The sequence below is a fragment of the Hypanus sabinus genome, chromosome 12, assembly GCF_030144855.1.
Source record: "Hypanus sabinus isolate sHypSab1 chromosome 12, sHypSab1.hap1, whole genome shotgun sequence".
Lineage (NCBI taxonomy): Eukaryota > Metazoa > Chordata > Chondrichthyes > Myliobatiformes > Dasyatidae > Hypanus > Hypanus sabinus.
This window is the reverse complement of record NC_082717.1, coordinates 19,981,671-20,008,150: the sequence shown is the minus strand read 5'-3', so window position 1 is coordinate 20,008,150 and position 26,480 is coordinate 19,981,671. Positions and strand designations below refer to the sequence as shown.

Here is a 26,480-nt window from a genome sequence, read left to right as displayed (position 1 = left end):
AAATACTGCCTGACTTTGCTTTGTACCCTATTATAACATGCGCACATTGCTACAACTGTTGTCTGGCCTGGGACTCCACTTTGGTCTGGTATTGTTTCTTGGCATCCTCGATAGTCTCACCCAGGCCATACCTAGATTTCTGTATTGGTCAAAGTCACCCAATTTGAATACTACAGACCTGGACTTCAGTGGGGAGTGAATCTCTTGGTTCACCCATAATTTCCAGTGAGGAAACACTTGGATGACCTCTTTGGTATGCACTCCTTTGCACATCAAATAGTTCAATTTAATATCAGAGTGTGTCATCAAATGATTCAATTCTCTGGTATTGACTCGAACCATTTGATGTGTAAAGGAGGGAATTTCAGAGCTCTGAGCTGTGACAGCTGGATCAATGTGTGCCCAAGATGCAGCAATTAATCGCAGGAGAGTGCTGGAGGCCAGAATTAGAGTAGAAAAAAGATCTGCGAACCTTATGCAACTGAAAGAGGTTTGTAGAAATGGGGGATGGAGTGGTTGAGAGAACTTGAAAACAAAGAGCGTTTTGAAATCAATGTCTTTTCAGGATGAAGCCAAATAATTTCAGGCACAAAGGAGGAACACAATTTGGAGCAAGTTCAAATTCAGGTTGAACGACTTTGGATGAGCAGGTTATAATCATGTCCAAGTGAAATTCTTCTGATAGCCAGGCTTCCTGGCTGGGGGATATTACAGGCCAGCTTGAGTTGGGTTATTTTGTGATCTGAGCAAAATGTGAATCAAGCCATCTTATCAGTGAAGCAGTAGAGTTAGACATTCTTGATAAAAATCTGTGATAAGGCTGGTTGGTAGATTAATTGTCCACTGTAAATTTCCTCTGGACTACAGATGACTAGTAGATTCTGGATGGAACTGATGGGAGAATAAAATGGGATTTATGTATGATTAGTGTTAATGAGTAGTTAGGGCTAAGCGCGTCAGCTGTGCTGATAGTCAACAAGAAGATGCTATTACCAATCTGATCACAAATGAGAAAATATGCAGATGATGGAAATCTGAGCAACACACCCAAAATGCTGCAGGAACTCAGCAGGCCAGGCAGCATTTAGGAAAAGAGTACAGTCGACGTTTTGTGCCAGTACTTGAAAAGATGCTGCCTGGCCCGCTGAGTTCCTCCAGCATTTTGTGTGTGTTGCTCTTATGACCAACCTTCATTGACTGTGGGCTCCCGATAAGAATGTTGAGGATCCAGTTGCGGAGGGAGGTACATAGGCTCAAGTTCAATGAATGAAGTTTGTTGATTAGTACTGAGAGGATGGTGGCGTTGAACACTGAATTGTAATTGCAAAGCAGCAGCCAGATGTATGTTTTGCTTCTGTTTAGATGCTTCAGTGCAGTGGGTCCAGGTGTTTTCTCAGGCAAGAGTTAATTCTAACCATAAACAACTTCTCAACCCACTTTATCACAGTAGATGTGAGTGCTACCGAGTGATAGTCATTGGCACAGCAAACACTGTTTTTCTTGAGCATCGGTAATCATGAAGAAGTCACAGCAGCAGTTTTACACACTGAAAGAAGATGTGCACATATCTGCAGATATCTCCTGGTTGTTGTGGACTTGATGAGCAGAAGATCTTCTATCTGTACTGTATCTTAATATGACTATGACAAGGCATAATTCTCAGGCGAAAGATCAGGCAGCAGCTTCTCCTCAAGAATTGCTCAGTTGTGGCAGATCACTAGCAAAACTATCATGAATTTTGGGTAAGATTTGCCCCATGAATAAAATTAAGCGTTTATCATCATGATGTTGCAACAGCATTGAATCCAAAAGTCTGCACCTCTCCCACGCCTACCCACCTCCCCCTCGCATCTGGATTCACCTATCATCTACCAGCTCATTCTCCTCCTTCTCCCCAAACCCTTCTATTTTGGTGTCTGTCCTCTGCCTATCAAGTCCTGACGAATGGTTTCAGCCCGAAGGTTCAACTGCTCATTCTTCTCCATGGACGTTGCCTGACGTGCTGAGTTCTTCCAGCATTTTGAGTGCAATTTCTCCAGATTTCTTGCGCCTGCAGTCTCTCTTGCCTCTCCGATGATCAGTCTTTTGTCTCTTCATCAGAGCTGGCAAATCGTGATGAAAGGGCACCAACCTGCAACATTAATTCCGCACCTGTCTCCATGGATACTGCAAACCTGCTGAGTATTTCCAGCATTCTTTTCTTATTTCAACATTTTACGGGAACTGATTTTCTTGCTGCTGAGCTTTCAAGACTGTGGTAAAAACAAGGGGTGAGATAAGGTCACTGAACATAATTGCCCAGTGATGCAGGAGAAAGTTATGGGAATTTTTCTTTCTCCAGTGATTTTCTTGTAATAAAGAGTTTTGATGAAAGATTTATGAGTCATCAATAATGAGTGCTAAGGGACAATTAGGTCACTAATGAAATAATAAAGACTGCCTGATCTAAGAGTATTTCACTGGAGTTTTCATTATTGTGTGCCTTCCCATCCAAATTATTGTGACTGGCTGGCTTTGTGATTTGAAACAAAGCTGTGAATTAAAGATGTACAGTTTGAATCAGAATCAGGTTTATGTGAAACTATTATAAATTACAAAATAAATAATGAGTGCAAAAGAAAAAGGAATAATGAAGTTGTGTTCATGGACTGTTCAGAAATCTGATAGGAGAGAAGAGGAAATTGTCCCTAAGTCATTGAGTGTGGGTCTGTATGCTTCTGTACCTCTTCCCCAATAGTATTCCTATGGAGGCATTTCCTAGATGGCAAGGGTCCTTAGTGAAGATCCTCTTAATGGTGGGAAGAGTTATGTATGTGATAAAGCTGGTAGAATCTACAGCTCTTTGCAGATTCTTGGAGCCCCCAGAATCAGTCAAAATGTTCTCCATGGTAGAGATTTGTAAGAGTCTTCTCAAACTCCAAATGAATTAGCTGGCATGCCTTTTTAGTGATTGTGCTTGGCCCAGAATAGATCCTCCGAGATGTTGACAGGCAGAATCACGAAGCTGCTTATCCTTAACACTGCTGATCCTTCGATGTGTTCCCTTGACTCTCCCTTCCTGAGGTTCACCATCATTTTATTTGGTCTTGCTGACAGCAAATGTGAGGTTGTCATTGTGACACCACTTAACCAACTGAACGACCTCTTTGCTGCCATCTGAGATTTTCCCAACAGCAATCGTGTCATCGGCAAATTGGCCATAGCCATACACTCAACATTGCAGAGAGAGTCGACCAGTGGCCTGTGTTGATAGCCATTATTACTAATCTGCATTTATTGTGGTCTCCTGGTAAGGATGTCAAGGATCCAGTTGCAGAGGGAGGAAAAGTGGCTGAAGCTCTGCAGCTTGTGGATTAATACTGAGAGGGTGATGGTGTGAATGCTGAGTTGTAACGGCCAAGCAGAAGCTTAATGGACTGTATGTTTTGCTACTGTTTGGATGGTTCAGAAGAGAGTGGAATAGCCAGTGAGACTGCATTCGCTGTCGTGGCAGTATGCATTGTGCAGTCCAGGTTCTTTCTTGGGCAAGAGTTAGTTCTAGCTATAAACAACTTCTCAAAGCACTTTACAATAAGACATAGGAGCAGAATTACGTGATTTGGCCCCTCAAGTCTGCGCTGCTATTCAATCATGGCTGATCCTTTTCCTTCCCCCTCCTCAGACCCGCTCCCCAGCTGTTCCACCATTACCTTTGTTGCCATGGCCAATCAAGAACCAATGAATCTCCTCCTTAAATACACCAATGACCTGGCCTCCACAGCTGCCTGTGGTAACAGATTTCACAAATTCACCACCCTCTGGCTTAAGAAATTTCTCTGCATCTTTGTTTTAATTGGACACCCCTCTATCCTGAGGCTGTGTTCTCTCATCCTAGACTCCCCCACCATGGGAAACATCCTTTCCATATCTACTTTATCTAGGCCTTTCAACATTTGAAAGGTTTCAAAGAGATCCGCCCTCATCCTTCTAAATCCCAGTGAGTACAGGGCCAAAGCCATCAAACATTCCTCGTATGATAACTTTTTCATTCCTGGAATCATCCTTGTGCATCTTCTCTGGACCCTCTCCAATGCCAGCATATCTCTTCTAAGATGAGGGGCCCAAAACTGTTCACAGTACTCAAGGTGAGGTCTTCCTAGTGCCTTATAAAGCCTCAGCATCACATTCCTGCTCTTGTATTCTAGACCTCCTGAAATGAATGCTAACATTGCATTTGCCTTCCTCGCCACTGACTCAATCTGCAAGTTAACCTTTAGGTTACTTGGCACAAGGACTCCCAAGTCCGTTTGCATCTCAGATCTTTGATTTTCTCCCTGTTTAGAAAATAGTCTGTACATTTATTTCTTCTACCAACGTGCATGACCATGCATTTTCCAACATTGTATTTCATTTGCCACTTTCTTGCCCATTCTCCCATTCTGTCCTTCTGCAGATTTGACTGCTACTGGGTGATAGTCATTGGTGCAACTTACCCTGCTTCTCTTGAGCACCAGTAATCATGAAGAGTTCACACCAGCCGTTGTTTGAGTGTTTTATAAATTGAAAGAAGATGTGCACATATCTGAGGCTGTCTCCTCTCCATCTTCCTTAGTTAGCTTTAGGAAAGTGCTGGTGAAATGTAGTTCTGTGAATAAGTGTCTTTCTGGTGACCTCATTGGTTCTGCTGCAGTGATGAATGGGAAATTAGAATTCACTTGGGAAGTGTCCAATCTATGCACACTAATTCCCTGTTCATACTGTCATGGTGAACAAACACGCCATGATATCAGTACTTTTATTTGAGAGTCAATCCCTCCCCCCCCCCCCCCACCCCGCCTTTAATTCCCAGGCTGTTTTCAGCTCATTTTCTCCAAACCCCTCTGTGTTTTCAGTCCCTGTGTCAAAAATACCTGTTCCCCTTCTTCAAAACAGCTCGCTCTTTGATTCCCCTCCTTCCGCTCGCAGAGTTCCTTTTTGCCCCTAGATTTCCCGTGAAGCTTGCCATTTCATGAAAGAAGTTGGTCCCAGCTCTCTGCTGTGGCTAGTTTTTAACTGAACTTTAGGAAAATAGGAAGGTGGTTTTGTTAATTCCCTTGAGTGCATAGGAGAATGACAATGGACTTGTGCAATCCATCAGCATTAAATAGGTTTATACAGCATGGAAAAGAACGCTTCAGCCCAACAAGTTAGCAGTGACCATTAAACACCCACTTACTGAAATCTCATTTGATTCACCCCATGTCTCCCATCAGTTCTCTCCAAATGTTACCACTCATCAACACACGAAAGGCTAATGGACCACACAGTCCCAGCACCATGCATTCTTCCTTTATTTGCCTCACTCCGCATAGTCGACTGTGAAATGATTCGGGATGTGAATGAATAAACAAGAACACAGAAAAAAATGGATGTTAGTGTTTTGGACCTCCGCTGATCACTAATCTTGACAAGTGTTGGATTGTGTTGAAGGGAAGCTGTCATGTTCTGTTTTGCCCTTCATGAGCATAGAAGCAATCAAGTAAATAACCCAGAGGGTTTTAACTGCTTAAGAGCACCATAACCTCATGCACCATTACCCCCTGTGCACAGTCCATTTTGCACTGGCTCTCATTCTTGGTTTAATTTTTCCCAAACTGCTGCAACTTCTCAGATCCACAGGATAAATTGTTAATCTTATTAACAATAAGATTAAGGATTGTTCTGAGTTCTTCCTTACTAAAAGAAAAATGTGGGTAGGGGACTGTTTGGGGATGGATGAGGTAATGGTGGTGGCCGTTTGTTGTAAATACACTGCGAGTCCTGTGTCAGTGGGGTCCACATTAGGTTTCTGGTAATGCTACGGCAGGAGATTGTGGGAGAAAGGAGGTGGTGGAATGGCATATTTGTTGAGCTGCTGTCTTGCAGTTCTAGCAACCTGAGCTCAAACCTGACTTCCTGGTGTTGTATTTGTGGAGTTCGCATTATCTCCCTGTATATTGGTTTCTTCCCATACTCCAAGTTTGTGTGGACTGGTAGGCTGTTTGGCCCTAAGCTGTTTCTAGTGGATAAGTGATAAGTAAAACCTGAGGCATCCAATAGGAAAGTGGGGAGAAAGTAATGGAATCATTGTAAGTTTGAGGTAAATAGGCACTGGATGATTGATGAACTTCAGTCGGTCTGTTTCTGTGCTCCATGATTCTGTCTGCACTGAAACATTTAGGTACTTTTTTCACACTTGAGCAAGGTGATGTCAAAGTTTAATACAAAGGGATCTTCTCTCCTCATGAAGCAATGCTGGCTCCCTTTTGCATTTAAGTATGCTGTAATATATATGTATTTTTATTGTTCTCTTCCCCTTATAGTTTGATGCCTCTGCCATCACAGCCACTGACAATGCTGATGCAGCGTAGCCAGTCTCAGCAGTTCACCTTCAAACCCAAGTATTACAGTCAGAAGTTTTATTCTGGAACACATGCCTCCGAAAGTACCATTCGCCAAACTTCATCTGGATCCAGTTACCAAGGTTAGTTGTGCTGTTTGAGACTTCAAGTGGAGAGGGCCATGCTTGGGAGTGGCCTGATTAAATTCTATTGGGGATCTCTTGTGGTGTGCAAGTGTTCTGTCATGATTACACACAACACTATTAATATTTCTTGGCATTTCAATGTTGAGCATCCCATCATAAAACTCTGGGGACATCATAGTCACTAGTTTTTCTGTGTGGGCATTTCTATGGACACCTAGAGCCTGTTAAAATTGTACTTAATGAGGAAAAAACTCACCCTTCTTTCAAAACAAAATAATAAGAAGAACATAAGAAATAGGAGCAGGAGTAGGCCATCCGGCCCATTGAGCTTGCCCCACCATTCAATATGGTCATGGCTGATCTGTCCGTAAACTCAGCTCCATCTACCAGCCTTTTCCCCATAACCCTTAATTCCCTTGCTATGTAAAAACCTATCTAACTGTTTCTTAAATATATTTAGTGTAGAAGCCTCAACTGCTTCCCTGGGCAGTGTATAGTTATTTATGTATAGTCCAAGTGGAGAAATTTGGGGCTACATAGTCATCTCTGGATTAAAATGACAGCAACAAACCATCCATATCTTTAATCTGATTGTATGTAATATTGTTTTAGCCCCCTTCAAATCACTGCTGCTCATTGTGCAATCTGAGTACCCCTTGTACAATTTGATCTTCGATGTTGGTGCACTCATTGTTCCTGTCAAAGATGGAGTTTAAATGAAGTCTTTGCTTTCCAGTCCCCAAAATAAACTGATTAGATTAATACTACAATGCTTTTCAGTTTAATTAAAACAAGTTTTAAGTGCACTTAAATACACCAGCATTAATGAGATTGGCTGATGTTCATGAAGGCCTTATTAATGTTCACTTTTAATTCATTCCTCCCCAGATGCTTCTATAGCTGCTGTGGAGGAAAATACTTCGAGTGAAAGATTTTGATAGACAAGGGGTTAATATTGGATTAATATCATATAAGGGTTAATACTTGCTGTAAAAGAATCTTGAGAGCATGTTTAATAACATTAACAGCCTCAGGAGATAAACGGTATTGGCGAAAGGAACAGAGTCTCTGATAAGATTGTACTTATCATCTAATCCTTTTCTCGGTAGGCTTATTCATCGGAGCCTTTGTCGACAGTTCGGCAGGCTGCGGTTTTGTCTCTTCTCTTCGGTAAAGCGCTGGTGGCTTTGGCACATTTCCTTTCATTTCTACTCATTTTAGGTTAACTGGTAATCAAATTTTGTTAGTTGTCAAACACAGTGCAGTTTCCTTACCCTTTTCTGGCCAGAGTTTACCTCAGTATTTGAAGTCCCTGTTGTCCTTTAATTTGACTGTTCAGTAGACTCCCTGTGGGTCTCGGACCCTGTCTTTCATGTACTGTCTTGCCCCTCTCCAGGAGTTCAGGGACAGTCACTGGCTGGGCAGGCCTTTCGTCTGCACTGGTATTGTCCTGCTGGTGTTGTCTCCCCTGGAGACTCACAGCAGCCCACAGTTAAACATTCCCCCCGAATGCTTCCCAAGCGCAGCTTATATTGTCAGAGAAATTTACTATCGCCGGGGTTTGCTTGGATCTTGTATCTATAGGGACCTTTTCCTGGTTGCCAAATTGTTAGGGAAATTAATTTGCTAAGGAAATTTGATTAAAGTTGATTACAAATAAATTAGACACGGACTTCGAAGTAAAGGGAGCTATATTCACAATGTTGTGGGAAGTGGAACCGCGAACCATGGGTTTGGAACTCAAGAAATACCAAGAGCACAGCTCCTTTTATAAAAACAAAGGCTGTTTGATTAACCTTGTGAATTAGGAAAGATAAGCCAAGTTCACATGCAGTTCTCTTGTGATAAACTATACCCATAACAACAGCCAAAGATTAAAAATCCAGTCCTGTGTACAACATTGTATTTACAAACAGTTTGTCTCATATACTTGAGTCTAATTCTTAGAAGATAAGCAACTTCAAGTATTTATTCCAAGGGTATCTCTGCTGCAAGCCAAGGCTATATCTCTAGCAAGCTAAGCTGCAAGCTGGTTTCCATACTCAAAAAGCCAATATTAACTTTTATCTATCAAAATCTTTAACTATTTATCCACATTGCCTATAGTACAGAGAGGAATAGTCACTTTTCCTGTTATTCTCAAAGACCATGTTGCAATAAGTGACTTGCATTCATTTTATAAGGATAATTTATATTCATACTCCCTTCATTCACTGCAATCACTTGGAAGCATTGGAAGAAATTGACGCAATCTCTGTTTCCTCTGCTCCTAAATGAGTTTGCTTTCTAAGTAAATCGCCCTTATTGCTGACTGAGTAATATTCTCCACCCGTTTTTCCTTACACATAAGGACTGTATTCCTGTTCCTTTGTGAGGTGGATCACATTGAAATGGACCCACTACTGTAGTAAGGTCAGTCTGCTTTTTTTTTAAAGCAAGATAGGCTAACTTGTGCAAAGGTATTATCATGGATTTGGAATTGGGACATTTTGGTTTGTGTTCACCCATTGACTTGTAAGGGAACTTGGTTTTTGATTTTCAGGATACAAATGTGTCATGGTATGATACCAAGAAAGTATTGGTCACAGTGGTGTGTGACTCTTCACTGAGTATCAACTTTGGTATGAATATGATTGCCAAGAGTTTGACAGAAGTGGAAACAGTTCAGTTGAACAACCATTCCTCTCTTGTCCTGCTCAGAAGCTTAAACCTTATAGTAAAGAAATAAATGAACACTTGTGTTTAACTTAGAGAGAAAGGCATTTTGAGAGAGATTTTCTGTTCAATGCATGTTATCACCACTGTTACCTGATTCTGTTTTGACAAGCTTTTCCTTTGCTTTCCCTTCTCTCCTGTTCTGTGCACAATTCTTAACTTAAAGCTGCTTGTGTATATTTCAACATTACAGTGGAAACGTCGACCGTACTCTTTTCCATAGATGCTGCCTGGCCTGCTGAGTTCCTCCAGCATTTTGTGTTGCTTGGATTTCCAGCATCTGCAGATTTTCTCTTGTTTGTATATATTTTTGTTTTTCAAACATCAATGACTTTGCTCTAGTGATTGGAGAAGATGTCACCCATTCCCTAGTGTAAGGTACCAGTGCTTAACCAACATTTTAAACTAGTTTTGTAAAAGGAAAATCTGCTGCAGTCAGATAATACTCTCCAGATTCACTGAGAAGCATGAGTAAAATTCAGTTACTGGCTGTTTGCTAAGTTAATTTTAATAGATCTGTTGATTGTTCTGCTTTATTCAATCTGCAAAGAGACAAATGGAAGTGTGCATGTACAACTTTTCAGGATATGCCGAAGTACCTACAAACAAAACAGCAATATTTTTGAAATCTTCTATTAGTGAAAGCATAACTACATGTTATGAGGGGGGATCTCATTGAAACCTATCGAATATTGAAAGGCCCAGATAGAGTGAATATGGAAAGGATGTTTCCGACAGAGGGGGAGTTCAGGACCGGAGGGCACACCACGGAATAGAGGGCTGTCCCTTTGGGATCATCAAGATTCCTCAGATATTGAAAGGTTCCTGATTATTACGGACATTAAAAATTATGGGGAGAAGACAGGAGAATGGGGTTCAGGGGATAATAAATTAGCCCCATTGTCCACTGCTCTCTGACTTCTATGGGCCAGCCAATTTTGAACCCAACTGGCCAATTCACTGGGGATCTCATGCATCTTAATCTTCTGCATGAGACCTCCACAAGGAATCTTGTCAAGTGCCTTACTAAAGTCCATACAGACAATATCCACAGATCTACCTTCATTGATCACCTTGGTCAACTCCTCAAAAATCTCAGTCAAGTTAATACTTACCCACAAGATTCATACTTATCCTTATTGAAGCTTACTTATAGAAGACAAATGCAATGTTGGGATTTTTGTTCAATGGGATTAGAATATAAAAGGAAGGAGACAATGCTAAGGTCTTATGGATACTAGTCAGACCACACTTGGAGTATTGTCAACAGTTTTGGGCATCATACCTCAGAAAGGATGTGTTGTCGTTGGAGAGAGTCCAGAGGAAGTTCACAAGGATGATTCCAGGAATGAAGGGGTTAACATTTGAGGAGTGTTTAGCAGTTTTGGTCCTGTATTCACTGGAATTTAGAAGAATGCAAGGGAATCTCATTGAAACTTACTGAATATTGAAAGGACAAGATAGGGTGGGCGTGGAGAGGATATTTCCTATAGTGGGGTATACTGAACTAGAGTACATTGCATCAAGATTGAGGGGTGACCTTTTAGAACAGAGGTAAGGAGGAATTTATTTAGCTAGAGAATGGTGAATCAATGAAATGCTTTGCCATAGACACCTGTGGAGGCCAAAACCATGGAAATTAAAATGGAAATTGATAGTTTCCTGATTGGTCAAGTCATCAAAGGATATGGTGAGAAGGCAGGTGTATGGGGTTGAGTGGGATCCGGGATCAGCCATGACGGAATGGCAGAGCAGACTTGATGGGCTGAATGGTCTAATTCTGCTCCTATGTCTTCTGCTCAAATTTAAATTCAGAAATCAGCTGAATATTTTTAAATTTCTATTGGGATTTTAAAAGGGAGCTCAACCTGCTATTAATATACAATTGCCCGAACCACAATGTGAACTTTGTCAAGTGACTTTTTATCATCTTAAATTCCAGTTCCAATTTCAATGTTTCCAATTTTAAACAGGATAAAAAAAATTGTTGTTTATTTGCTTAGGACTTTATGCATACCATTTCATGAGCTTCCAATCCTACAGACTTTTCTCATGTGGAATATCTGTTTATAAATGTAAAGAAATTTATTATAAAAATAATTAGGTGATTAAAAAATTATTCTTTGGCTAGCATGGGAAATCTTCTTCCAGGTTTACTGATTCTATTTTGGTCAGTGAAAGAGACACACTGACATGCGTCAGAAGTGAAAGGTAACCGTCTGAGATGTTTGAGAGGATGTTTCCTACAGTGATTAGAAGGCACGGCCTCAGAATACAAGGATGTCCCTTCAGAACAGAGATGAGGAGGAATTTCTTTAGATAGTGGGTGATAAATATCTGGAATTCATTGCCACAAATGGCAATAACTTGTGGAGGTCAAGTCGTTGGGTATATTTAAAGTGGAGGTGATGGACTTTTGATTAGTATGTGAGGAAGGCAGAAGAAAGGGGTTGGGAGGGATAATAAATCAGCCATGGTGGAATTGCTTAGCAGGCTCGATGAGCTCAATGGCCTAATTCTGCTCCTGTGATGTATGGACCCCATAATCCAGGCCTTGAACTCTGGACTCACCGATTACAGAACCCTGAACGTCCTCACTGGTCTGAGGGCCCAACATCTTATGCCAGTGTTACTGGTATTCAAATACAGAGCTGAGGCTTACTCATAGACTTAAGGTCCAGCATGTCCTTCAATTCCCCCACATTGCTAAGCCATAACTTAACCCCTACCTCCCTGCTCTGTATCCAAAATCATCCCAATGAATCTAAAATAATAACTAATTAAACCTGAGCCACAACCTCAATGGAGATAGTAGCTTGGCGCCATCTTGGACTGGGGAAATCTCAAATACTGAAGTGGAAGCATTGCATCATTGGGTGTAAGACACTTAGGGATTTCCTCAAAATGGGTGTGAAAGGTTCATCATAAATACATTCAGAACCAACCAGGGATAATTATTTAATAATATATTTTCTATTTTCAACTTTTGCATGTATTTTAATATTATGAATTAGTTTTGTTGATATATACACTCAGTGGCCACTTTATTAGCTGCCTCCTTCGCTTAATAATAGTAACAATTAAACAAATGTATGTTCATAATCTTTCGCTGTAGCCCATCCATTTCAAGATTAAACATGTTGTGCATTCAGAGAAGCCCTTCTGCATGTCACTCTTGTAATATATGGTTACTTGAGTTACTGTTGCCTTCCTATCAGGTCGAACCAATCTGACCATTGTCCTCTGACCTCTCTCATTAACAAGGTGTTTTCACCCACAGAACTGTTGCTCACTGTAGACTTTTGTTTGTTGTTTTTCACCCCATTCTCTGAAAACTCTAGAATCCGTTGTTCATGAAAATCCGAGGAAATCAGCAGCTCCTGAGATACTCAAATCACCCTGTCTGGCACCAACAATCATTCTATGATCAATGTCACTTAGATCATATTTCTTCCCCATTCTGATGATTGGTTTGAACAGCAACTGAACCTGTTGGCCATGTCTACATGCTTTTATGCATTGAGTAGCTGCCACATGATTGGCTGATTAGATATTTGCTTTAAATAAAGTGATAATAAAGTGGCCACTGAGTGTATCTTCCTGTCTGTGGAATGTTCGTATTTCAAGAATTGTGAATTTGATGACAGATTTCAAGTAGGTGGGTAACCCGCAATTCCCTTTTTCTGCCACCTTCCCTCCAATAACTAACTTTGCCAATATTTGTCCGTTGAGTGGTATTTGATCATTGCACCTTTTAGCCAGGGCTCAATAAGTTCTACTCTTGCCAATGTGTGTTCAATCCCCACTCCACAGCTACTGGACTGTCGGCTCTCATTGTGGAGAGAGTGATGTATTATTTTTTCAAATGACATGGTAGAGCCAGACGCTGACTACCACTTGACTGGATGTGAAAGTTTTCAAGGGACCACTGAAAGGGAGCCGAGGAGCTATCCATGGTGCCTGGGTCAATATTTATTCTTCAGTCAACATCACTGACAGTGTTTTTTTGGCTTTTGTCAAGTGTGTGTGAGCTTGCTATGTGCAAATTAATGGTGTCTATACTCATGTTACAACATTGAGAATATTTGAAATAATATCTGATTGGTTGTGAAACTATAGGGCTTTTCTCTGAAGAGGTATAATATGAAAAACTCAATATGAAAGATTCTGTCCTTTGTCAGTCTGTCCTTTTAGTCAGTGCCCAGTCATCAGATGGGAATTAATACATGTACATTAGGTGCTCATCTGTGGCTGACTTGGAGGAATTTAGGGCTGCAATGAAGGTACTCCCTCTCTTGTGGAGTTCAGGACTTCCTTCATCATGTCAGTAGCTTCCTCTTGGTTTCCACCACTGTAGTTGTGCAAGTCTCGGGTGAAGACCTAGGAACACCATCACACTCAGATGTAGAAGGATACCTCATTGCTGTTTCTATAACCATTTTGTTTCACCAGTCAGCGTTGTTAGCCCTGAGCTGAACCCCAGAACCTGGAGGACCGGTGGACCACTCTTAGTCTGTCCTCTACCCTTTGACCTGTTTGGTAGGGATGACCCTACCAAGAACCAAAGCAACATAGCTCCCCAGGTCATTGAGGCACTTAAGCCTCCAAAACACACTAAAGTTGTGGTCCTCTTGGAAGCTGGAGGAAATTGGAGACAGTCAAATAGCTTAGATGAATTATTTTTAAAAATAATATCAAATAGGTTGACAGATTTTTTTCCCAGCAGATGCAAATATTTTCATTTGACGAAAGGGTGAGAAAACTGGTGTTTCAAAAGATGAAATTTCTCATGGGAAATGCACAATGCTTTCTTTCCCATGCAAAGCAGATGGATATCTCAAGGTATTGTGTCATGTAAGCAATGTCAGTTGCTCACTTAGAAGGCAGGATTTGAGATCTGTAAATGTAATAAGTAGACTTGGATGACCTTGTGAATTGCTGGGATAGATCGTATTACTGATAGATTATATTGAGCCTCATATTAAATTTTCCTCACATCACTAGACCTGTGGCATTGTACTCCATCAATTTGGGAAACAGATGTGAAATGCTTATGTTGGTTGATAATTGATGTTTTTCTCACACTTTCTGGTACTACATGAAAGTAACCATCTGCATTAGAAGTAAGGACTATGACATGAGGCAGAACAGATGACTCATGAATGACTGACCTTGGAACAGAGCCATTTTGTTACTGTGGCCACATTAAAGAGCATTCAGGTGATAAATAGTTGACACCACATGCTGCAAGCATCGTGTGGTTTCCATGCTCGATCAAATTTGGGAGAAGGATCAACATCAAAGGCTAGTTTTCTGGAAACATTAGCTGAAACGGAGATGGCTGCTGAATATATAGATACTTCTGCAGTTCAAACTGCAAACACTTAAAACAGTTTCCTGGAAGAAGTGATCTCTAGACTTGTCATTTTGTTTGAATTTTGCACTAAAACTGCGTTCAGGGTCATCCTCTAACACAGTTTGTGCTGATCACAATCTTCTCTTTAATGGCAAACTTTATTAAGTATATTCAATGATTATTTCAAATCATACAAGATTGGTTAGGATGGGTGAAAGCAAAATTGTTGAAGCAGCTTTTATGCATAATTTAGTAAAGTTTCAAGTCATTTGCATACTAATACATGAATTAATTTCAGTAGAAAATACCTTGTATTCACAAAAAAGTTAAATGTCTCTTTTTGTGAGATGTAGTTTTTGATATATTATTAGAATTGTTTAAAAGTTCAAAGTTCAGGATAAATTTATTACCAAAGTATGTGTCTGTTATAATATGCTACCTTGAAAATCATTATTTTGAAGGCATTACAGGATCAAGAAACAGCCAATGTGTAAAAGAAGACAAACTGTACGAATAATAACAGATTATACTGATGACATGCATTGTAAATATTCCTTGAAAATGAGTCCATACATTGTAGATTCATTTCAGAGACGAATGAAATTATCCACTCTGGTTCAGGAGCCTGATCATTGTAGGGTAATAATTGCTCCTGAACCTGGTGGTATGGGGTTTCCTGCCCGACGGTGGTAGCAAGAAGAGGGTGGGGTCTTTGATGACGGATGCTGCCTTCTTTTGGAATTGCTCCATACTAGGTGGGGAGGGCTTTGCCTCAATCCCCAAAATGGACCCTTGTGCAGGCAATATGTGCTACAGAAGAATGAAATGAGGGCATACTGTGCTGTGAAATACCCCTAGTTGCAAGATTAACTAATATACTAAAAGATTCTTGAGCAGATAAAGAGTAAAAGGGAGAGGTGGCTAGGTCTGTATTTATCATTGAAAAGGACATGGAAGCTAGTGAGTTTGGGGGAGGGAACGTTGAGATGATAGATCACATTAGTATTACATGGGAGGACTTATGGACATCTTGAAGCATATCAAGGTAGATACATCCCTAGTACATTATTAGGAGAGTCGGAGAATGTTATATCTTCATTACCCATTGTGAGATACCAAAAATCGAGTATAGATAATGCTGTGCCTTTATTTAAGAAAGTGGCAAGAATAAAGCAGAGAATATAGACTGATAAACCTTACATCAGTGGTGGTAAAGTTGGTGGAAAGGATTCTGAGAAATAGGATGTATTTGTATTTGGGAAGATAAGCACTGATTAGGGATAGTCAATATGGTTTTGTGTGTGCAAAATCATGAATTTGATGGAGTTTCTGTTCGATGAGGTGACCAAGACAGTTGATGAGTCCAGGGCAGTAGACATTCTGTTCGCAAACATGAGGAAATCTACAGATGCTGGAAATTCAAGCAACACGCACAAAATGCTGGTGGAACGCAGCAGGCCAGGCAGCATCTATAAGAAGAAGTACAGTCGACATTTTGGGCCGAGACCCTTCGTCAGGACTAACTGAAAGAAAAGATAGTAAGAGATTTGAAAGTAGGAGGGGGAGGGGGAAATCCAAAATGATAGGAGAAGACATGAGGGAGAGAGGTGAAGCTATTTTCCCCCTTTGTGATATTTATTTCCATTGATGTCTTATTTGCGCAGTCACTCAAAATCAAATTCCCCTCAAGTCTTGGGACTAGCCTCAAGAAACAAAGAATTAAAATAACAAAAATTATGTTTAAGATTTGATTAGAAATAATTTGAGTAACTAAACTTTCCTGTCTGCTTTGACACAGTCATTCCCACTAAGGTATTGATTACTATCCAATGCTCTGCAATTGCTTTCAAACTAACTATTAGGCTCTTGGACCAGAGGGAATAACTTCACTCAACTTCACTTGCCCCACCACTGAAATGTTCTTACAATCTATGGACTCACTTTCAAGGACTTTCCATCTTACGTTTGCAAAATTTATTGCTTATTTATTATTTTTTGTATTTGTACAATTTGTTGTCATTTGTACACATTGGTTGTTTGTCCGTCCTTTTAGGTGCAGCCTTTCATTGATTCTATTGTGTTTCTTGTATTTACTGTGTATGCCCGCAAGAAAATAAATCTCAGGTTTGTATATGGTGACATATATGTACTTTGATAATAAATTTACTTTGTAATTTTTCTAATACTTCTAATTTTTTTAAATCACCAAACCCTTTCCATCTCTTGTGTAATGCGTTAGGAGATGAGCTTTGAACCAGTTTTGTGGTGGTGCTAAATAATTATCATCTCTGATTCCCTTGATTTGATTACCTTATTATAAACTAGCATGCAGCAACATGATAATGTCTTTGTGTTATTAGTCATTTAAATTTCACACCTACCCTTTCCTACAAGGCCTCGATTCATGGTCATCCATGTTCAGTTGTTGGTAGTGTTTGCTCACGTTGCCCAGTTCAGTTCATTGTTGAAGAGGGTGACTTGCTGTGTCATTCAATTACCACCCTGGATAGTATCACTGCACCTGAGTCTTTGGATTCAAGATGATATCCGGAGACTTAAGTCATGCTGAGATTTTGTTGCTGTGTGGAGAGAATGCTGCGATGTTGGAGTGCTATTTTCTTACTGAGTTCAAAAAAGTTTCAATGAGCTATATTTAAAAAAAAAAGCCAAGGAAATTCTCAAACAAAAAAATATCATAACATAGCCACTATCTTGTTGCAATTGGTGACCCTTATGTAATGGGAAAGTTGTGTTGTTTTTGCATGAAGCAAGATTCGCACTTCAGATATAGAGAGTTGAAGATAATAGATCAGAGAACATGCCTTTTGGCCCAGCTGGTCCATGCCAACAAAAATGCCTGTTGAAGCTGTGCCCATTAGCTACTTTTTGGCCCATATCCCTCTAATTTTTTTTCCTGTCAATAAACTTGCCCAAATATCTTCTAAGTTTTGCAATTATACCTGCTTCTACCAATTCCTTGACCCACTTCCCCAGCTGATCAGGCACGCTCTGTAAATCCTGGTAACCATCATCACTGGCAGTGACATGATGTCTTTTAGTGCAAACTTGCCAGTCATGTCTTGTACATTCTAATCCAGGTCTTTGCTATAGATGACAATTAACAATGAGCCTAGCACTGACTCCCTGGAAACATCACCAGTCACTGGCCTTCAGGTTTAAACCTCCCTGCCTGAATTTCAGTCCTTGGGTTTGGGTTTGGGATGATCATTATGAATCATACAAATTCTCTTCTTGTGGTTTACAATGTCACTTGAATCACAAATTTGCATTACAATCCTAGTTACCCAAACCCAAGTTTTCGTAATACTATAGTTAGTCAAGTTCAAAGTAAGTTTATTATCAAAGTACATATATATGTGTTGGCATGTGGCCAAATGGTTAAGGTGTTCATCTAGTGATCTGAAGGTCGCTAGTTCGAGCCTTGGCTGAGGCTGCGTGTGTGTCCTTGAGCAAGGCACTTAACCACACAAATGCCCTTCCCTTGAACAACATCGGTGGTGTGGAGAGGGGAGACTTGCAGCTTGGGCAACTGCCGGTCTTCTTTAAAAAAAACCTGCCTAGGCTTGCGCCCTGGAAACTTTCCAAGGTGCAAATCCATGGTCTATTGAGACTAACGGAGGCCTACACACATATATGTCACTATATACATCCCTGTCCTTGTGGGCATACTCAATAAATTCATTATAGAATAACAACCAAAATAAAATTAATGAAAGGCCACACCAACTTTTTCTATGTTTCTAACTTGGGCTTTTAACCAGTGTGCAAAGACAGACAGACAGACATATTTTATTGATCCCGAGGGAAACTGGGTTTTGTTACAATCGCACCAACCAAGAATATGTAGAAATATAGCAATATAAAACCATAATTAATTAAATAATAATAAGTTAATCTTGCCAAGTGGAAATAAGTCCAAGACCAGCCTATTGGCTCAGGGTGTCTGACACTCCGAGGGAGGAGTTGTAAAGTTTGATGGCCACAGGCAGGAATGACTTCCTATGACACTCAGTGTTGCATCTCGGTGGAATGAGTCTCTGGCTGAATGTACTCCTGTGCCTAACCAGTACATTATGGAGTGGATGGGAGTCATTGTCATTGTCATTGTCAAAGACAGCAAATCATGCAAATACAAAAAGAAAAAAAATAATCCTTGAAAGTGAGACCATAGGTTGTGGGTTCAGTTCAATGATGAAGTGAAGTTAAGTGAAGCTATTCCCTTTAGTTCAAGAGCCTGATGGTTGAGAGGTAATAACTTGCTGAACCTCGTGGTGTGAGTTCTGAGGCTCCTGTAGCTTCTTCCTGATGGCAGCAGTGAGAAGAGAACATGGTCTGGATTGTGGGGGTCCTTGCTGATGGATGTTGCTTTCCTGCGACAGTGCTCCATGTGGATGTGCTCAATAGTGGGGAGGGCTTTACCCGTGATGGACTGGGCCGTATCCAATACTTTTTGTAGGATTTTCCAATCAAGGACACTGATGTTTCTATACTAGTCTGATGCAGCCAGGCAATATACACTTCACTACATTTCTATAGAATTCTTCAAACAATTTTCTTTATAAAGAAAAAAGTAGTGACTGTCACTACAAACAAGTACAATAGTATATACTCTCAACAACTGCCAATGAAAGCACATCTTCAAAGTGGAATATGGAGCTCCCACTCAAGTGTATTATTGTATATTTGTTTTGTTAAGTGTGACGGTTGGCAAAATGTAAGATATGGAGCTGTGAACTAATTATGGGTTCAAAGATTATAAATTGTTTAGTCTCCAATTTGGTTGCCTGTGACTTCATCTGATTCCCTTGATTTGACTGCAGCTTTTCAATTCATCTGAGCCAACCAATATTTTCTATGTAATTCTTTAGTCTTTGGAGTCCTGGGTGGTTATTGGAACTCAGACATTTCATCCTTGTTGTATGTTCATGGAACCATGTGTCTATTGTGATCCAAACTGTTGTTGGTGGTCAGGGAAATCAGAAAGCAAAGCATTCCACCCATCTTAGCAAGAACTCTCGGAGCCCATTTGTCTCATTAAGCCAACTTCGAACAGAGTTTAGTGCGTAAGTTATAATGGATCTGTTCCCGTTCTCAAGCTTTGATGGTAGATTTTAGCTGGCCTCCTGTTAGGCCAGCACAATGGTCAAGTTAAAGCTCAAGAGGCTTCGACTTCATCCTGTTTTGGATGAAGGAGTTTAACTCCCACAAAGGCACTGGAGAATTCAGATGCGTGGAATAAGAAGCTAGCAACAGTAATTAATGACCATGTGACATCCGGACTGTTGTTAAAAATTGCACCTCTGTCATAAATTGTTTTCCTGATGGGAGATCTACTCCTCCGTATCGGGACTGTGTGTGACTCAGGAACAAATATTTATTGCCTTTCTGAAAAGGCCTGGCAAGCCTAGCAAGTGGTTTTGCATCAGTCTTCACTGTGGAAGACACCAGCAGTGTGTCAGATGTTCCAGTGTGTGAAGGAAGAGAAGTGAGTGTAGTTACTGTTACAGGGAGAAGGTGCTCAAAAAGCTGAAAGACCTAAGAGTACATAAGTCACCCGGACCAGATGAACTGCACCCTAGGTTTCTGAAAGAGGTAGCAGTAGAGAATGTGGAGACATTAGTAATGATCTTTCAAAAATCATTGGACACCTGCATGGTGCCAGAGGACTGGAAAATTGCAAATGTCACTCCACTCTTTAAGAAAGGATGAAGGCAGCAGTAAAGAAATTACAGACCAGTTAGACTCAGTGGTTGGGAAGATGTTGGAGTCAATTGTTAAGGAAGAGGTTACGGAGTACTTGGTGACACAAGGCACGATAGAATAAGTCAGCATGGTTTCCTTCAGGGAAAACCCTGCTTGATAGACTTGTTGGAATTCTTCAAGGAGATTACAAATAGGGTAGATAAAGAGGATGGAGTGGATGTTGTATATTTGGACTTTAAGAAGGCCTTTTACACTTTCCCATACACAAGACTGCTTACCAAATTAAGAGCCCATGGTATTACAGGAAAGTTACTGGCATAGTGAGAGCATTGGCTGATTGGTAGGAGGGAGTGGGTGGGAATAAAATGATCCTTTTCTGATTGGCTGCAAGTGACTAGTGCTGTTCTGAAGGGGTCAGTATTGGAACCGCTTCTTTTTATGCTGTGTATCAATTACTTGAATAGATGGCTTTGTTGCCAGGTTTGCAAATGTTACAAAGATTGGTGGAGGGGCAGGTAGTGTTGAGGAAACAGGTAGGATGCAGAAGGACTTAGACAGAGTAGAATGGGCAAAAGAAAAGCAAATGAAATACAATGTTGGAAAATAAATGGTCATGCACTTTGGTAGTAGAAATAAACGTGCAGACTATTTTCTAAAAGGGGAGAACATTCAAAAATCTGAGATGCAAAGGGACTTGTGAGTCATTTGCAGAACGCCCTAAAGGTTAACTTGCAGGCGGTGCGGAAGGCAAATGCCATGTTAGCATTCATTTCAAGAGGTCTTGAATACGAGAGCAGAGATGTGATGCTGAGGCGTTATAAGGCACTGGTGAAGCCTCATCTGGAGTATTGTGAACAGTTTTGGGCTCCTTATCTAAGAAAAGGTGTGCTGGCATTGTAGAGATCCAGAGGTGGTTCATAGGAGTAACTCTGGGAATGAAAGGGAATGAACGAGGAATGTTTGATGGGTTTGTACTCACTGGAATTTAGAAGGATTAAGGATTAACATTTTGAATGTTGAGAGGCCTAGACAGAGCAGATGCAAGAAGGATCTTTCCCATGGTGGGAGAGTCTACGATATGAGGGCTCAGCCTCAGGATAGAGGGGTATCCATTTAAAACAAAGATGCAGAGAAATTTCTTTAGCCAGAGGGTAGTAAATTTGTGGAATTTGTTACCACAGGCTGTGCAGGCCAGGTCCTTGGATGTCTTTAAGGCAGAGATTGATAGGTTCTTGATTGGACATGGCCTCAAAGGTTATGGGGAGAAGGCCGGGGAATGGGGTTGAGGAGGAGGGAAAAGATCAGCCACCATTGAATAGCAGGGCAGACTCGATGGGTGAAATGGCTGAATTCTGCTCCTAAGTCTTATGGTCTTATGTCGATGTTAATACCATGCTATAGATAACTTGTTTGCAGTTTTCACTTCTCCTCCTCCCCCCCCCCACCGACTGTGCTCTCCTGCAAGGATTTGAATCATGTTCAGCTCTGTTCACCTGTTTATCAGTTTTAGCTAAATTGTCCAAGTCAGAAAATGATGAAAAAGTCCACAATCTGTGAGCTGAAAAATGAATCCTATTTCAAAGAGTGCTGACTTTGTGAGATAAAAGTGCAAAGAATGCACAACACCAAAACACATTATTGATATTTCAGACTAATATTCCAGATTTCCAGCTTTACTACAGTTATAAAAATTGTTTTACAAAATGTGTATCACAGAGCAAAGTGTGTTGGCAATTTAACAAAAAATATATTGCACTGAAATTGTTTGCTGCGCTTGTTCCTTTTTCAAGTACAGGGAAGCAGAAGACGATAATGTGGTTTCCTCCCTCCGTTTGTCCCAAAACACCTCACAGCCAAGGAAGTCCTTTCCAGCCACGTTAGCCAGCCAACCTGATTAGCCTCTACAACATCAGATTTCACTGCCCCAGTTTCAGTTCATCTGCTACCCAAGCTTTTATGTTTTTAAGAATTGATGACTCCCAATATCCTCCTGACTTACTACCCATTTTCAGTGAAAAGTTGACACAAAATCGAACAAAGGAAATTGCTGCGGCTGTAAAGAGGAGTTGTACTTTTGTAACCCACCCGCAGCTCGAATGATTGCTCCAAAGAGTTGAATTCCTTAATTCAATCCTTTATTAGCAATTATCAAGCATACAATTAAGAATTATTGAGCGGTATCTCAGTGGCCAGCAAAGGTCTGACCTCTGCTGGCCCCAAGCTACAAACTAAGCATGAATAAGAAACCTTTACCGCACCCCTACTGATGTGACTCGTTATCATAATATACAAGAGGAATGCACAGCAAAGGATACGTGGCTCTGACAGTCCATATCCTAATTTGCGTCAAGTCTCATTCACCTGTTACCTCCTGTTTTTGCCGGTCTATGGGGGCAACCCGCTGATGTAAAAATTGGCACCTGTGTGTTCATAGTTTACAACCTTTCTGGTCTCTGTAGTTTCTTTCAGTCCTGCAGCCCTCTTACATCACTGCATTCTTGCCCTTTAGTCACCCCCATTTTAAATTGCTCTACTATTGGTGACCCTGCCATCAGTTATCAGGATCCTAAGGTCGAAAGTTTCTTCTGCAAAACTCACTCGTTCCTCTTTAAGACACTGATGGAATGATACAGTTGTACCGCATGAAAACAGGTCCTTCAGACCACCATAGCTGATTGCCAGTCAACCAGCTCATTACACTAACCCTATGTGATTCCTCCCCCATTCCCATTAACTCCTCCCAGATTCTACAGTGGCTGTTTAACCTAGCAACCCACGTTTTTTGGGATGTGAGAGAAAACGAGAGGGAGCCCATAAAGGAGAGCATGCAGACACCATATAGACAGCACAGGAGGTTGCCGGTGTGGGAGGCTGGTGTTCTGCTTGTTCCATCTCTGTGATTATGTTTGATGAAGATTTTAATGATCTCGCCATGTGAGATATCTTGGGGACATTTTGATGAATTAGGAGGTAATATTAGAGATGGGCAGCAAATGGTGACCTTGTTGGTGAAACCCAGGTTCCACAATGAGTGTAAAAAAATTCACTGTGGAAATTGCTGGTTTTGTAAGTTATGCTTCTGAATCTTTGCCCTTTGTGTGAATAGTATATGTTTTGTGCTTATGCATTAATGACAAGTATTTGCTATTTAATCTCAGGAATGGAATTAGAATCAGGTTTATTATCACTGGCATACGTCGTGAAATTTGTTACAAATAAATAAATAAATAGTGAAAAAGTGGATAATCATCACGGACGGTTCAGAACTCTGATGGCAGAGGGGAAGAAACTATTTCTAAAATGTTGTGTGTGAGTGTTCAGGCTCCTGTAGCTCCTCCCTGATGGTAGTAACGAGAAGAGGACATGTCCTGGAGTTTGAGGGTCCTTAATGTTGGATGCCACTATCTTGAGGCGTCACCTTTTGAAGATGTCCTGGATAGTGGGGAGTTTGGTGCCTGTAATGCAGCTGGCTGAGTTTATAATTCTCTAAAGCTTTTTCCAATTCAGAGCATACGAGATGATGGTGCAGCCAGTTGGAACGTTTTCCATGGTCCATCTGTAGAAACTTGCTGGAATCCTTGATAACATTCCAAATTTGGTGACTACTCTGATCTGAGACTCACAATTTGAACTAAAATATATATTTTTAAAACTCTAGCCTTGATGCACCATCAATAACTCACTCTGAGACGTAAGGCGAGATATCGGCTTTTATTGACTGGAAGAAGGAACCAGGAGTGAGCGTCCATCATACTATGTCCTGGAGACTGAGGCCGAGCATAGGCCTCAGATCTCCTTTATACAGGGGCCTGTGGGAGGAGCCACAGGAGCAGTCAGCAGGGGGCGTGTCCAGACAGGCACATAGTTCACCACAAGCCTGACACACCAGCTGAGGAAATGCTGCACTGTCGGAGGTAGAGTCTTCTGGGGGAGGACTCTTTTACACACAAAAGATCCAGTGGTTCTGATTTGATGAAGGGTTAGGAGGTCTTCACAAGTCTCCTGGGTAGCAGTTATCCCTCAATCACCATTATTAAAACTGATTTTTCTGGTCAATTTCAAGGGTTGCATCAATAACAACAAAATTCACCTCATACAAGCCAGTGATAAAAAAAAATCTGATTCTGATTATATTCTTTTGTGGGGACCTTGCTGTGTACAAATGTGCTCCCTCAAAAGACTGGCTACAGATTGAAAGTGTGTCTTTTGCTTGAAAGGTCTTGGGATTTGCTGAAGGGGGTGAAAACATTATATAAACGTTGGCCATTTTTAAAAAAAACTAATGGATCGGGTATAAACTGTAAGGACACGTACTGCAAAGTTACCTACAATATGCAAGTGAGGTGCAAAATTAGTTTTCAGGAGCAACCTCAAGGTAGAGCTGCAAGACGTCTGGTTAGTTGTGAGCATAGAGAGCACCGAGATGTCAGACAGACTATGCTCGGGAGGGGAGGGGGGTTAGCGACTCTTTCAGTGTAGTTAGATTCTTCTTTCTGTGATAGGACCCAAGTTTCAGTCTCCCACCTTTCTAGTGGATATTTCAGAGAGAATCCTGCTTGTGAAATAGACCTTGGTTTTACTATTTACTGGAAATAACCAATTCTGTGATCCAATCCCACTATGCCATGAGAAATTTTTTGCCAATGTATTAAATGACCAGTCGCTGGGGCAGGGGTTCCCAATCTTTTTTTTAATACCATGGACCAAGGGATCTTTGGACCCCAGGTTGGGAACCTCTGCTCTAGTGTGTTCCATTTAGCCCAACACACTCCAGTAATGATCTTTTGGAACTGTATGCTTTCAACTCACCATGAACGATTACCTGGGATATCCACTGATGTGCATCTATTCACAGAGCCACTTGTGCTCTGGCAGGTTAGTCAGGCATTTTCTGATTTGCACTGAGAGAAAAGTCAGGACAAATGACCGCAGGGAAAGGTAAGTAAGTGAAAGGCAGAGATATGGTGTGAAGCACTTCCTCCGGCTTCTTGGTTGTTATTAAGATATCTTGGAAGATTAATGGAAAATTTCATTTGTACACAGCACTCTAAACTAGCAAGAATGTTCAAGGCTGCTTCATTGGTGTTATCAAATAAAAAAATGCCATTGAGACACAAGAGGATATTAGAGACGATGTGCTTAATTAAAGGGTAGATTATAAGCAGTTTTAAAGGAGACAGGGGAGTTTAAGGGAATGTCAGGCCTCTGGAGCAGGGATCCAATTGCAGACCCAGTACAGTGCACACTGTGATATTAATTGAGTAACAAATCCCAAGGTGCAAATGGAGTTGGTGTCAAAGTTCAGGCAGAGATCAGAACATCCAGAGAAATCCAGAAAACAGAATCGGAAAACACGCAGAGTTGATATTCAGACGGACAGAGTATAATCCCGAGGTGCAAACACAGTCAGCGTCAAAGTTCAGGTGGAGATCAAAACCTCCAGAGAAATCCAAGAACCAGAATCGGAAAACACGCAGAGTTGATATTCAGACGGACAGAGTATAATCCCGAGGTGCAAACACAGTCAGCGTCAAAGTTCAGGCAGAGATCAAAACCTCCAGAGAAATCCAAGAACCAGAATCGAGAAGCAGGCAGAGTCGATATTCAGACGGACAGAGTTCAGATAAAAATGCAGGAAAGGCTCAGGAAAACTCACTGGCACAATCTGGCAACAGGTAATAATGAGAAACAGATGAGAGACGGAGTACTCAGTGATACAGGGGCCGGAGCAGAGCAGGAATGGGGACAGGAGCACATGGCAATGCAAAACCACAGACTGATGGCTAGGGGGAAACACACAAAAAGACAACTGGAGGTACTGACAGGGAATTCCAGAGCCTGCTGATGGTTTGGTTAATAATGGCACTGAAAAAATATTAATGGAGGTTTGAGCTCACCAGAAGCCAACGTAGGCTGATAAGCTTGGGAACAATAAGTACACAGGTGCAAGGCAGATCATAGCAAGCATTTTTTTGGAAGCCGTCTGGTATAGAACAAGATGGAGGATCCAGCAAAGCTTTGAAGTAGGCAAATCTGGCTGTGGTCAAAGCATGGATGAGGATTTTCTCCAGTCCTGCTTGAAGGGTCTTGGCCTGAAACAATGACTGTTTTCCACAGATGCTGCCTGGCCTGTTGAGTTCCTCTGGCATTTTGAGTGTGTTGCTTGGATTTCCTGCAGCTGCAGATTTTCTTTTGTGTGAG

General features: G+C 41.1%; 1 protein-coding gene across 3 annotated transcripts in view; it reads left to right on the top strand.

The window, feature by feature from the left end:
* The window catches only part of ltbp1 (latent transforming growth factor beta binding protein 1), a 416,523-nt gene that overhangs the window by 85,980 nt on the left and 304,063 nt on the right, over positions 1-26,480 (top strand). For all 3 annotated transcript variants that reach the window (XM_059985624.1, XM_059985626.1, XM_059985625.1), the window contains exon 4: positions 6,321-6,481. In XM_059985624.1, the coding sequence (XP_059841607.1) occupies positions 6,321-6,481 (161 nt within the window). The remainder of the gene's footprint in view (positions 1-6,320; positions 6,482-26,480) is intronic.